The sequence below is a fragment of the Rhincodon typus genome, chromosome 47 (genome assembly GCF_021869965.1).
Source record: "Rhincodon typus isolate 14 chromosome 47, sRhiTyp1.1, whole genome shotgun sequence".
NCBI classification, from domain to species: domain Eukaryota; kingdom Metazoa; phylum Chordata; class Chondrichthyes; order Orectolobiformes; family Rhincodontidae; genus Rhincodon; species Rhincodon typus.
Window position 1 is genome coordinate 7966106 of NC_063378.1, and position 14879 is coordinate 7980984.

At 46.2% G+C, this 14879-nt stretch overlaps 1 protein-coding gene across 2 annotated transcripts in view; it reads left to right on the forward strand.

Annotated features, from left to right (window-relative positions):
• Window positions 1-298: 298 nt before the first annotated feature.
• Window positions 299-14879, forward strand: part of LOC109923671 (nectin-2-like) — a 56271-nt gene continuing 41690 nt past the window's right edge. Inside the window, exon 1 of one of the 2 annotated variants that reach the window (XM_048620535.1) lies at window positions 299-784. In XM_048620535.1, the coding sequence (XP_048476492.1) occupies window positions 733-784 (52 nt within the window). In that variant the 5' untranslated portion in view covers window positions 299-732. The remainder of the gene's footprint in view (window positions 785-14879) is intronic. The other variant, XM_048620534.1, reaches the window with a different exon arrangement.

Genomic DNA, 14879 nt, shown 5'->3' on the forward strand with positions numbered 1-14879 from the left:
CCGACAGTGCCCACTCCCTCAGCACTGACCCTCCGACAGTGCGGCGCTCCCTCAGCACTGACCCTCCGACAGTGCGGCGCTCCCTCAGCACTGACCCTCCGACAGTGCCCCACTCCCTCAGCACTGACCCTCCGACAGTGCCCACTCCCTCAGCACTGACCCTCCGACAGTGCGGCGCTCCCCCCGTGCCGAAAGCTATGGTGAGTGGTGAACACACAGATCGCCCTGAAACAGACGAGCCCCCTTTAACCAGAAACACAGCCCTTGCAAAGGAAACTTGCTCAGGTTTGAATACTGAATGTGGGTAAACCACCCCCCAATTCCACACCACATCTCGTACTCTGCCTCAATGCTCCCTCCCATTTCGCTTTGTAACGCGGCACACACCTTCCTTCGTTCGGTAGAACGTGCTTTCGCTTTCTGACTGGGTGGGAGAGGAAAAACCGTGTTTGAGAGTGAGAGAGAGAAAAACAGGCCTTAAAGAGGCGGAGTCTTTCAGTCGATACTGGGAAGCAGAGGGTTTTTTACATGGGCAAGTATCGAGGGTGTAGCCAGTCAAGAGAGCGAGAGAGAACGGAATAGGCGACGTTCGCGGAGAGTTGCGATAGAGAGACCAACAGGACACCAAGACAGACGAATAACAAGATCCTCTGAGGGACTGATTCGGTTTCACTGGGAATCTGCGGCTCCATTATCAAGTGAAATCTACCAGCTTGCACATTTCATTCGGCAATGGCTACGTTACATCTGATTCCTCTCGCCTTGCTACTTCAGATGTGGACTGGTAAGACTCGTAACGTTAACTGCAGCAAATTCAGGCTTGGTTTCCTTTGAGAAGTAGCGCTTGCTTTCCTAGCCAAAAAAAAATAACATGGCCCATGTTTAGGATCGCCATTATTTAGGTGTGGCTTGATACAGGTGGGAGGTGTGTGTATATTGTATATTCTTGGTCGTGAATGATTTAAAATTGGGAAAGAGGGAATTTAGTTTGAAATGGCTACGCTTTGTGTCTCTCTGCTTCTTCTCTCTTTCGTCTCAATACAGTTGCAGTACAATTCCCTACTCCCTCTGATCCCTGATGAAGCAGAGCTGTTTTTTTCTTCTTTTGGTGTAAAGTTACAGCGAACGGGTGAGCTCAAATTACCCCGAGGGCAGAACCCAGTTTTTTTTTTCTTTTTCTTCCTACAACACATGCACACACACAAACCAACTGCATCTATTTAAAAATCCAACTCCACCCCTCACCATTTCAAAACAGGGGAGAAATAGTTTTTTTTTAAACGAATTAGGCGTGTTCTATTTTGTTTCTCAACCTTCCAGAAACAAAGGTATTTTTCTGGACGTGTGGGAGTGCTTTAGCCTTTGTCTGAGAATATCTGATTTCCAACATGCACTTTATCTATCTATCTATCTATCTCTCGGTCGCTTAGACTCTCCTCGATAGGATCATGAGTCGGCCTTTATTTACATTTTCACTGCAGGCTACACAATACAAGGGAGTTTTTTTTTCTCTTTTAAGTACTTTTTTGTTTTAAAAATAATTGTTTTAACATGCAGTCGTTTGAAGTGGCTGGTGATGTTGGAATATTTTCAGTTTTTGAGAGAATTGGAGGATTTAGTTTGGTGGGGATGTGGTTGTGAGCAGGCTAGAGTCCTGACTCTCTGTTAGAACCGGTTTTAGTGAGCAGTGGTAAGGAACCAGAGTCTGATGTTGGTGCAGAGCTGGATGAACACAGAAGGCCGAGCAGAAAGGCTGACGTTTCGGGCCTAGACCCTTACTCTGGGTAGAGCTGTTTATAATGATTGGTGAGTAACAGTGATAGATCCATTATTATCAAATAGACACACATAAACTCAGTTCTTCTCCACCTCCCCCCCGACTATTCTGCTGCCATCTTGTCATGCCCCTCGCTCTCAAAACTGGGGTTTGAGACTCTGCCCATTTTCCAGTTCTGCTGCCCACATCGCTAAACCCTCCTGTGTTAGCTGACCTAGATTGGCTCTTCATTTATTTTTAAAAGTTCTCATTCTTGTTTTTAAATGCTTTCTTTGCCTGACCCCTCCCTGTTTTTGTAACCTCCTCCAGGTCCAGAAACCACCTCTGCTTCTGCATCTGTTCAGCATTGGAAAGCATGTCTTTAGCTATCTCTGGACCTGTGTTCATACTCCCTAAATCACCTCCCCACCCACCCCACCCACCCCACCATTAAGATATGTGTTAAACCACCATTTTTGACCAAGCTTTAACGTCTTGGGCTCTGTGTCAAATGGTTAGTGTACTTGTGAGACCCGAAGCCAAGCTAAAGGCACTATAACCAGTCAGATTGTTGCTTTATTTATATTCAAACACAGGATGTGGACATTACTGAAGCTAGCATTTGTTGCCCAGAGGGCAGTTAAGACTGAACACATTGCTATGAGTCTGGAGTCACATGTAGGCCAGACCAGTAAGGATGGCAGGTTTCCTTCCCTAAAGGACCCAGCTGGTTTTTTTTTAAATGACGTTCAACATGCTTTACTCATTAGACTGTCATTTTATTTAGGTTTATAAATTGGATTTAGAATTAGCCACCCACTCTCTGTTGGGATTTGAACCAGCTCCCAGGAACAATTAACCTGGGGTTCTGAATTTCTAGTCCAGTGACAATGTGGTTACGTCTCTTCCCACCACCCCCCAAGGTTGAGATTAAATGAGTGCAGTGGAGTTTTGGTGAAATTGTATCAGGAATACAATGTACAGTTTTCATCCCTTTACTGAAGAAAGGGTGCAGTGGGATTACAAACAGTTTGATGCAGGTCTTACTTTATGCAAAATGGGTCGAATGGTTTGTTTTTATTCACTTACGGGACGTGGGCATTTCTGGCTGGTCCCAGTATTTATTGCCCTTTTGCGAAGGTCGTGGTGAGCTGCCTTCTTGAACTGCTGCAGTTGGGGCCTGTACAGATTTGAAATTTCAGAAGAATGAGAGGTGGTCTTGTTGAAATATAAAATCCTGGGGGATTGATGGGGCTGTAACTGGGATGATGTGGTGTTTTCTGCCCCCCGCCCGCAATTGTGGGGCAGTCTACAACGAGGGACCATGGTTCAGAAGTGAGTAGCCCCCCAGCCCCAATCAAGATGGAGATGAGGAAGAGTTTCTCTTAAAGATCATTCGTGTATGGAATTCTCTTCCCCAGCTAGCAGTAGAGGCTGGGCCATTGATTATATTAAAGGGCGAGTTAGGTGGGTTTTGTTTTTAAAAATCGACAGTCGAGGGCAGAAGATAAGTGGAATTAAGGTCACAATTGGATCAATATGATCTCATTGAATGGCAGTTCGGGATTAAGGGGCCAAACGGCCTACTCATGCCTCTATCCCTTGTGTTCCTGTACGTATACACTAAAAGAAATGGGTCGATAGTTCGGAAAGATTACTAGGTTTGACATTGGGTGTTAATGGCCTTTTAAGAGGGAGAAGTGTTTCAGTAGAGAATGGCAAGAGGGGCAAGGGCAAAAAATTTAGTTCAATTCTGTGAACTCAGCGTGGGGCTGGAGATTGACTGACTTCGTTTCACAAACTAGCCGTCATCATTCAGCCCATTGAGTCCACACTGTCTCTCTGAAGAACATCTCACCCTATCCCTTACCCCTGTAACCGTGCTGCTCCCATGGCTAACCCACCTAGCCTGCCCGTCCCTGTTTCCTTTGGGTAATTTCACATGTCCATTTCACATGTCCAATCCACCTGACCTGCACATCTTTGGACTTTGGATATAATGGAGTTATTGCCCGCAATCTCTCTCTCATTGCTCATTATTCATTAATCTACAATAGACTCACGAGCACAGGGCATGGAAAGCCCCTCCTGCACTTTTGAGGTCATAGGCCCAAAGTTCCTTCTAAATCTGTTGCAGTCGCAATACGTCACCTCAGACATGACTCATTGGCTGAATCCAACAATGCGTTTCGCTTTGGAAATATAATTCAACCCCATTTACCTCTTCCTCCCTCCCAGAAACCACTCTCCTCTCCCGGAAACAATCTGATTATATTTACTGTGCAGGGAGAGAGAAAGAGAGAGTTTACTTGATCAAAGATAACAGCATTCTTGTGCTGTGTAGGAATTCTGGCTGGCCTGCATTTATGAGATACCCTTTCATCTTCCTGCAAGCCAGTGGAGTGAAGGGGTGTGGTGTGGAAGGCTGGAGCATTTGGGAGCCTTTTCTTCTTTTTTCTTCAAAAAGGCTGCTTTTCTAAGATGTTTCAAGTATCGGCTTTGCCTCATTGATCAAGCCCCACTACAGTGAATAGAATATAAAATTCATATTTACTACATTTCCAATGAGCTGCTGCATTAAGGCCTCCACTGGAGGCTGAGTGGTTAGCACTGCTGCCTCATGGTGTAAGGGACCCTGGTTTGATTCCTATCTCGGGTGACTGTCTGTGTGGAGTTTGCATATTTTCCCTGTGTCTGCGTGTGTTTCCTCCTGGTGCTCCCACAGTCCAAACATGCGCAGGTTAGAACATAGAACATTACAGCGCAATACAGGCCCTTCGGCCCTCGATGTTGCGCCGACCTACGAAGCCCATCTATCCTAAACTATTCCATTATCATCCATATGTTTATCCAATGAATGTTAGGGTGGATTGACCATGCTAAATTGCCCATAGTCTCCAGGGATGTGCAGGATAGTTGGGTTAGTAATGGGAAATGCAGGTTACAGGGATAGGGTGGGTTCAGATGTTCTTTGGAGTGTTGGTGTGGACCCAATAAGCTGAATGGCCTGCTTCAACACTGTGGGGATTCAATGATTCTGTGCTGTCAGGAGAGTTAAAATATCCAACAGCTGCTGTTAGAAGAATACAGACAGGAAAGAGTGAAACATCATTCAGTTCCTTAAGTTGCTCTCCACGTCAAGAGGGGTGGTGTGGACATGTTGGGCCGAATGGCCTGTTTCCACACTGTGTACGGATTCTGTTAAATTGTTTGTTTTTTTTCTTGCCTCTCACTCCCCTGTTTTTAGGGAACAGGATTTTACAGACTAATGGTCCTTGCAGAGTGAAAAATATATTTGTCATCCCTCTGTCTTTAAAGGGGGTCCTTTTAATTTTTAATTGTACACAAGGGCATGTCCATTCAACACCCAATCTGATAGGCCCCTTCCGGATCTTGTATGTTTCTTTAAGAACAGAGGGTTTTGAGATTCCCTCTGACACCATGGACCCCTATAGACTGGCCCTTCATCACGTGATACTTAGTACCTGGTTGTTATCATGTAGTCATCGAGGTTTGCAGCATGGAAACAGACCCTTCAGCCCAACTTGTCCATGCTACCCAGTTTTCACAATTAATCTAGTGCCATTTGCCTGCGTTGGGTTCATACCTCTCCACACCTATCCTATCCATGTACCTGTCCAAATATTTCCAAATGACAAAATTGTACTCGCATCCACCGTTACCTCTGGCAGCCTATTCCAGACACTCACCACCCTCTGTGTGGGGGGGAAAAAAATAACTGCCCCTCTGGACCCTTTTTATATCTCTCCCCTCTGTCCTGTGAGATCTTGCTGTGCGCAGGGATACTCTGTGACCACCGTCCCCCTAGAAAAACAAAGTGCTGCGTTGATTGCACAATGCTTAAGACTGAAAGGTGCTACAGAAATGAAAGATCTTCTGCATGAAACTCTTTTGCACTGTTTGCCCAAGGCCTAAACTCTTCATGGTGAACAACGTATTACAATCTGAATGAATCTGCTGCTGATCAGATGCTTGTGTCTTATGGGGAATGTCCCTCTCTGCTGTCCCTGGGAATGTTTGTTTTATTGTCAGAGGGAATCCCCCTCCCTCTGATCCAGCGAATGTTCAAAACATGTGAACAGCTTTCTGCTTCTGTTGTGAGGCGAGAGATTTCCCCTGACTATTTGCAGACACAGAAGTGTTATGGGACAGGAGGAGGTAATTTAGCCCCATTTCAATCATCACTGCCTCTCCAAATTATTCCACTGCCTTTTCTCCCTGTAGCCTTGTACTGCATGTAACGCCATCACACTTTAAAAGTTGCTTTATTTTTTTAAACTGCAGTTATTTTTGCTGCACCTTTGTTTTATCAGACTGTAGCCATCCTCATTGTTTGAATCGTGGATGAGAGACATAACTATCCTTCACCGACATCTTAGAAATAGCAGACACCTCCCCCTCTCTCCCTATTTATTTCAGAACCCCCTTCCCCTTCCCCCATTTCTGATGAAGGGTCTAGGTCTGAAACGTCAGCTTTCCTGCTCCTCTGATGCTGCCTGGCCTGCTGTGTTCCAGCTCTACACCTTGTTATCTCAGATTCTCCAGCATCTGCAGTTCCTACTATCTCTGAAACAATTTTAACCCCACTGCGAAGCCTCTTCTAAGGATGCCTACCTTGAAGAAGTTACCCTCCTCCCTCCGGAAGAACCTCAGTGGATCTCCATCCCCGCCTCTTTGACCGGTCTGTCTCCTCTCCACCTATCTTCTCCTCTATCCATCTTCTATCTTCCTCCCCCTCTCTCTCTATTTATTTCAGAACCCCCTTCCCCTTCCCCTCCCCCATTTCTGAAGAAGGGTCTAGGCCCGAAATGTCAGCTTTTCTGCTCCTCTGATGCTGCTTGGCCTGCTGTGTTCATCCAGCTCTACACCGTGTTATCCCAAACATGTTTCCCTAGTTTTGTGCTAATACAATAGTTTTATTTTAAACCCAAACCGCGGCGACGGAGGGGGCGATCTTCACTTCATGGCTCAGCTATTTCGACCGCTGAGCCATGGCCCTCGGAATGGCCTAAGGTCACGAAGGGCTCTCTTAAAAATGCGTTTCTTTTTGCGTGCAGTCCTGTTCTGTTTCGACAGGAAAATGGAACAATAAAGGATAACTTTATCCATGTCGTGAGATGAATGAATAAAGTGCCAACGTTTGTGTGTCCACCCTGGATGGCCAGTTAGCTTGGGTGGATGTAAGTGGAAAATATAAAGGAAGTCAGAGCAGACCCATTAGAAGTACAAAATAAAATTAAATAGTCAGTATGACTTCATGAAGGGAAAATCTTACCTGACAAATTCACTAGCTTTTTTTTAAAAGAGGTAATAATCTAGAAAGAGGAAGCAAAACTGGTAAATGTAATATTTGGATTTCTACAAAGGTGTTAAATAAGTTACCATACAAAAGGCTACTTAATGGGCAGCAGACCAGGGTGGCACGGTGGCTCAGTGGTTAGCACTGCTGCCTCACAGCACCAGGGAACCGGGTTTGATTCCATCCTCGTGGACTGTGTTGAGTTTGAACATTCTCCCCGTGTTTGCGTGGATTTCCTCCGGGTGCTCCGGCTTCCTCCCAAGGTGCAAAGATGTGCAGGCTAGGTGGATTGGCCATGCTAAATTGCCTGTAGTGTTCAGGGGTGTGTAGATTAAGTGGGTTATAGGGGATGGGTCTGGGTGGGATGCTCTGAGGGTCGGTGTGGACTTGTTGGGCCGAAGGGCCTGTTCCCACACTGTAGGGATTCTATGAGACCACGATGTTGGGTTTGGTATATTAACAAGGATAGAGGATTGGCTAACTAATAGACAGGGAGTTGGGCTAAGGAAGACGTTTTTAGATTGGTAATGTGTGATGAGTGCTGGGTTATTTATTGTATATTGTTTGCTTGGGTGATGGAATGAACAAACTGTCATCAAGTTTGTGGATGACATTAAGGTGGGAAGGCAGGTAATGAGGGCTACACAAGTGGCCAAGAGGCAGAGACAGAAATTGCTGGAACTGAAGTTTCTGAGGAAGGGTCACTCGACCCAAAATGTTAACTCTGATTTCTCTCCACCGGTGCTACCAGACCTGCTGGTCTTTTCCAGCAATTTCTATTTTTGTATCTGATTTGCAGCATCTGCAGTTCTTTCGGTTTTACATGTAGGATAAAGGCAGGTACAGTGAGGGGGAAAATGCTTGGCAGATGGAAGAAAATGTGAAGTTGCGCACTTTTTTTGGGAGGAAGAATAGAGGAACTGAAAACTATTTAGGTGGAGAAAGAGTGGGATTGGGAGCCCTCGTGCGTGAATTGCGAAAAAGCTAGCATCCAAGTTCGGTGGGTGATCGGGAAGGCAAATAAAATGTTGGCCTTTTTATTTCAAAGGGAATCGAGTATATCGTGAGGAAAACTATACAAAGCGCTAGCCAGATCCCAAGCTAGGAAACTGTGAGCAGTTCTGTTCTCCTTATTGAAGGAAAGATAGACAGACTGGCATTGGAGGCAGAGAAGCTTCACTCAGCTGATCTTGGGTATGGAGAGACCCTCTTATGGAGGAGAGGTTGAGTAGATCGGGCCTGTTACTCATTGGGGTTTAGAATAATGAGAGGCAATGCTGTTGAAACACAAGATTCTTGTGATAGGGTAAATGCGGAGAGATTGTCTCCCCTCGTGGGAGACTGTAGGAACAGAGTGCGACATCTCCAGCTAAGGGGCCCCACAGAGACGATGAGGAATTTGTTTTGAGGGTAGTGAATGAGTGGGGGTTGGTTTAGCTCAGTTGGCCAGATGACTGGCGTGTGAAGCAGTGTGACGCCAATGTTATGGGTTCAATCCCCACACCAACTGAAGTTACCATGAAGGATCATCCTTCTCTACCTCTCCCCTCACCTGAGGCATGGTGGCCCTCAGATTAAACTACCACCAGTCATCTTTCTCTCTCATTAGAGAACAACCCTATGGTCTGGTAAGACAATGGCAACTTGATTTGAGTGAATGTATGGCATTTTTTGTTACTTTCGAGGCTGGGTTATTGAGTGTATTTTGAGGCAGAGAGAGAGCAATTTTTAATCAGTAGGGGGAATGAAAGGTAAAAGCAGGCAAGTGGAATTGAGGGTCATGAGATCAATCGAGCTGAACTTCTCCACTTGTAGAGACTAGAGAAACTTTTGAATAAACCACAGTTTCCCTTTTGTGAATTTGACACATTGTCCCAGGTGGAATGGTCTAACACATGATGCTTTTTTTAAAACGTCAGGCTTTCACTTTTTTCTTAATCGAGATTTCACTGGTGTGGTTTCTGATGCTCTCCGAATATAATTGCAGATCGTGGTGGAGCATTTTAGCTGATGTTTGAGCAGTGCATTCTAACATCCTAGCCAGCGTTCTAACTCTGCGCCACATGCGATGTCAGCACAGGCTAATATTAGCAAAAAGGCCAGTCAATTCGGAGCAATCTATTTTAATAGAGGATATCGAGAGCAGTTTGTGAAGGGAGTAGCTGAGCTTAGGCATTGGGACCATGAGGGCTAGAGGTGGGAATGATGGAAATCGGAGGGAGATGCGCAAGAAACTGCGCTGGGTGGTTTGACACGGAAGGTTGCTAAGGTCTTAGGTTTTCGACCCATCAGCCCATGTCCCTTCAACGTGGCCGAGAGCTTTCTAAAGCAATTGACCGAAGTGGGCTCCGTCATTCGATTGTCTGAAGGACAAGGCCAAGCCTGCATTTATGTAGCGTTATGTTGCCACCCCAGGCCATCCCAATGGGCTTCCCAAAAGACGGGACTGGTTCAGACGGGAAAAATGGAAACCAATTTGTGGACGGCAACAGAACGGAATGAGTTGAGCGATCGGATCGTTGCTTTGGATTGTTGGGTAAGGGTTAAACCGTTGACTACGGTCAGCCCATCACCCATGCCGCTCTTTCTGAGAGAGCCAAGGCATGGGCTCTGTTTTAGCATTTCATCTGAATGATTGATTGATCCACTCACGCGGTACAGGATTCGACCTTTGTACTGTTGGTTCTGACGTAGAATCCCTACACTGTGGAAACAGGCCCTTTGGCCCAATAAGTCCACACCGACCCATGGAGCATCCCACCTAGACCCATTTCCCCCTATAACCCACCTAATCTACACATCCCTTGACACTATGGGCAATTTAGCATGGCCAATCCACCCTACCCTGCACTTCTTTGGACAGTGGGAGGAAGCCAGAGCACCCAGAGGAAACCCAGGCAGACATGAGGAGAATGTGCAAACTCAACACAGATAGTTACCTGAGGGTGGAATTGAACCCGGGTCCCTGGCGTTGTGAGGCAGCAGTGCTAACCACTGAGCCAACCACTGAGCCACCGTGCCGCCCCATAATGTCGTAGTTCCGTTCTCGTGTGATCTAGTGTTATAAGAAAAGTGCGCAATAGCCACACCATTTAAGCTGAATGGGGTTGGAACCGTGTTATAGCCAATAACAAAGTTTGTGTTTGCACAAATAGTGGTCTATAATCTTTAATCACGTTCAATCCAATTCGCGTTGAAGAAACGTACATTAAAGCTGAACCAACTGTACCAGCTGGGAGTGTGGCCCAGGGCTGTAATGTACGCTCAAAGCACTGGAGTGTGCACTGAGCTATGCCTAACAGTGCTACCCACGACCTCTCCTTTTTAGATCATTGCAATTCTAATTGTTGTGACCTTTGGTCCAGTGCGTTACTTGCCGTTGACATTCTTGTGTCCCACTTTTGCTGCCTATTGTGGGCTGGAAATAGATATGTTATCTTCTGTATACTCATGAGGTAACGTTGCATTTCCTACCCCACACAGACACACCCAAACTAATGCTGCCTGTCGAACAGGTTTGCTTCATGTCCACAGGAGGGGTGCGGTCATTTTCAGAATTCCAACAAATGTCTGCCTCACTTCCCCTTTGTTTCTTTCTTTCTTTCTTTCCTTTTCTTCCTCCGCTACCTCCTTCCCACTTTCCTCATGAGTCGTTCACACCTCTATGCCCAAAATTTCCCATGGGCTGGATTTTTGGGATCTTGCTGTTCCGTGTGGCTCTGGGCTACTTGCTTTGGTGACGCTGTGACAGGCCTGCGGTTGATCTGGTGGTTTCTGTTAATGCTGCATTGGACAGATGTCTGTTTGAGGGAGCAACCTTTTTCAGTCTCCCTTCGCAGAATCAAACTGAAATGGTCGTTAACCACGGAACTGCAAGTGAGTGTTGTGGTTTGATGTACCAAGCATGTTGGTTGCCATCTTGGGTTGCAGTGTAATGTTATCAGACTGTTGCTGCGTCCTGATTGATACGATAGAGGTATGTATTTACCACTTGAACGCAGATAGAAACGGCCTTGGAAATTCGGGAAGAGCAAGCATAATATCGCCTTAGCATTTTCAGCACGGAAACAGGCTGTTCAACCCAATAGTGTTGCTATAACAATCGGATACTGAACTCCAGGTTTAAAACTGAGAAGGTAGTTGTGTGGATATTCTCCATGTGATGGGATTGGATTTTTTTTTTGGCTAAAATAGTTTCAGGCATGGTCTCTGACTTTTGTTACTTCTTCTGCAACAACATCTGTATTTAAATAGTTCCTCAAACACGATAAACCCTCCTTCACCAGAACGTTTTAATCCAGAACTGAACTGTATCTGCTCAAATGGTTAGACAGTGCGTCGCTGGAGCAATTAGGGAGAAAGGGGATGAGAGCTAGAGAAAGGTTAGGTTTAAATTTACATCTGTGCTACGATGTGCCTCGCTCCTGGACAGCGTCAACGATCTTGAATGCCATCCCGATCAGTATGTGTGTGATCGTGTATCCCCAAGATGGGTTTGTTGTGAGGATGTGTCAAACCACCTTTTTCCCTCAGGATTGTCTCCGGTTTCTTGTGCACAGTGGGCAGTTACTTTTGGGATTTTGTGCGGCATGGACATACCAAAGCCAAAAGGTTGTGTTGGATTGTGTGTTGTTGCATTTGTGTGGGTTCTGCTGGCGTTTTTTTTTTAAATCCCCTCTCTCACTCTGCAGTTGTCCCTGAATTTGTGAATTTTGAGCGAGCGTACCTGTGAAATAGTAAACGGGTGTGCACTGGGCAAGACCACTGTTCTTGAACTGGATTGAACTCTCTCTCGCTCGTGCACCCTCACGCGTGCTGTCTCTTGCTGTACAGTTCGCTGTCTCTCCAGATGTGGCAGTGTTATTGAACCCATTTAACAAATCAGGAGTTTACTTTTGAAATGAAACCAGCCGTTAAATTGGCTGGGAATCGGGTGGGTTACACTGGGATAACAATGTTTCATTATTTTTGTTTCAAAAAATGTCTTTTTGCTTTGGAGGGGGGGATACCCGTAATCAGACCGTTTGGTCCTCCGAGCCTGCTCCACCATTGTGTAGGATCATTGCAGGTCGTCCGGTGGCCCAGTGGCTCAGTGGTTAGCGCTGCTGCCTCACAGCACCAGGGCCCCGGGTTCAATCCCACCCTCGGGCGGATGTCTGTGTGGGGTTTGCACATTCTCCTCGTATCTGCGTGGGTTTCCTCCGGGTGCTCCAGCTTCCTCCCACAGTCCAAAGATGTGCATGTTAGGGTGGATTGGCCATGCTAAATTGCCCGTTCCTGGACGCTAAGTGGAGTAGCCACAGGAAATGCAGGGTAGTGGGGTGGGTATGGGTGGGATGCTGTTCAGAGGGTTGGTGCGAACTCAATGGGCTGAATGGCCTGCTTCCACACTGTAGGGATTCTATGATTCTATCTTCGTTCCATATTCCTGCTTTCTTCCCATACGCCTTGATGCCTTTTTAAATCTAAAGTTGCATCTATTTCTTATTTAATTGTATTCAGTGACAGCCTTCTCTGATAGAGAATCCCACAGATTCACCATCTTCTCATTGAAGAAATATTTCCTCATCTCTGTCCCAAATGGTCTGCCGTGTCTCTCCTGGTTCTAGACTCCCTAACCAGGAGAAACATTCTTTCTTCATCTAGTCTGTCCAGCCCTGTATAGAATTCTCTACATTTCAATCAGATTCCACCCCCCCCCTCCAAACCCACCCAATTCTTCTGAAGTCTGGTTCAACTGGGCCTGTGTTCACTAATCTCTCCTCATGGGACAGTCAGATGTTGGTAAAGTAGGACATATGATTGCCATTGGTTAGAGGATTATCAGATGAATTTATCAGACACCTATTTCATATCCTGGGCTCTGTCCTCGCTGGTCTCCTCCTGACGTTCTGTATGAAATTTGAAACTCCGCTAACCCCTCACCAAATCCCATTTCCACCCCACACCACCCATTACCAAATTTCTCATCTGGTTACCAAGCTCCTCCATCCCTTCCCTACTTCAGTAACATCCTCCAGCTACTTGACCTGTGGTATAAACACAGTGGTGCCTTGAACAGGTCAGAAGCTGGGAATCCTGCAGCGAGTAACTCCCCTCCTGACTCCCCCAAACCCTGTCCCATCATCTAGAAGGCACAAGTCAGGATTGTGATGGAATACTCCCCACTTGCCCTGGATGGGGGCAGCTCCAGCAACACTGGAGAAGCTCAACACCATCCAGTACAAAGCTTTTAGAACAAAAGTCTTTCTTTTTACTTGGATCACTGTGTGGAAAGGCAGTTTGAGAAAGCCCAGATGCCTCCTTTTTTTTAATATCGGAGGGGCGAGTTGAATGGAATCTGTTTTGTTCCGCTTTCCTGAAAGCCTCTTGGTTCATCCTGTCTCTGGAATTCTAGTGAGCAGTCTTAGGTCTCGCCAACAGCACCACTTTCCCCCACCCCCAAACTGTGTCTTGAGGAGGTCAGAGGGTAGCGTGGAGGTAGAGTGAAATGGTGCAGTTACATTGGATTTACTGCCACATACTGAAATAGTGAAAAGTATTGTTTCGTATGCTGTTTGCAAAAGAGTTGCCGCTCTGTCAGATGCCATCTTGAACCTCCGTTTGTATTGATTGAGATTACTTTTTTTTTAAAACCTAGTTAAGTAATGTGGTTGGTTTTGTTATTTGAATTGTTTTGAGAGTTTGAGTAGGGAGGGCTCAGATGCGGAAGTTTCGAAAAAAAAAAATGATCTTGTTTTAAATGTTGAGGTTTTACCAGGGTCACAGGCTGGACAGCTTAAAGCGAGGGGCAGGGCTCAGGTTCGGAGTCTCCTGGGTAAGAGGTCTGTCATTCCTCACAGATGAGGTGGAATTTTTGTCACTCAGAGGGTTGTGAGCTGTTGTAGAATTCGGGGGCTGTGAATACTGAGTTCTTCAGTAGTTTTGAGACTGTTATTTTTTTAGGGCCGTTTAGGAATGTTTTAGTGTTTTGAATTCTTGGCTGAAACAGGAAGTGCCCTTGGTGTAAGTGGAAAAGAATGGAGTGTGGGGCAGGTGTCTGTGATCAGGGGCTAGTGCCTTACCTTGTCATGAACTTCCCGTCTCTGTGGTACTCTGTGAGTACCGGTGGTAGTAGTTAAAGCAGCTATACCACTGGTTAAGTCACCAGACTACAAGGGCCAAGCACTGGGTTCTCACTGAGCAATGAGAAATTGAGAAACACTGACGTCTGTGATCCTCTTCTCTCTCTACCCCTCTGCCTCCACCTCTTGCTTGATGGTATCTTCATAAAATCCCTACAGTGTGGAAACAGGCCATTCGGACCAACCGGTCCCACCGAGACCCATTCCTCTAATTTCCCATGTCTAACCTACCTAACCTAAACATCCCTGGACACTATGGGCAATTTAGCATGGCCAATCCACCCTAACCTGCACACCTTTGGACTGTGGGAGGAAACCCGAGCACCCGGAGGAAACCCACACAGACACGGAGAATGTGTGAAGTTCGCACAGACAGTCGCCCGAGGCTGGAATTGAACCCGGGTCCCTGGCGCTGTGAGGCAGCAGTGCTAACCACTGAGCCACCGTGCCGCCCCATATGATAAAAAGCAAACATATTCAAGAGTTGAATCTTCCACTGGTACAAAACCAGATGACCTGATCACACTTTTTTGTATTTTCTCCATTCCAACAGGGACTGAGTGATAACTCAGAAAGACGTTGCTAAGTTCACAGATTGTGTGTTCTCTCTCTTTTTTTTCCTGCTCTTTTTTTGTGTCCGTGTGTCCGTGTGTCCGTGTGTCCGTGTGTCCGTGTGTCC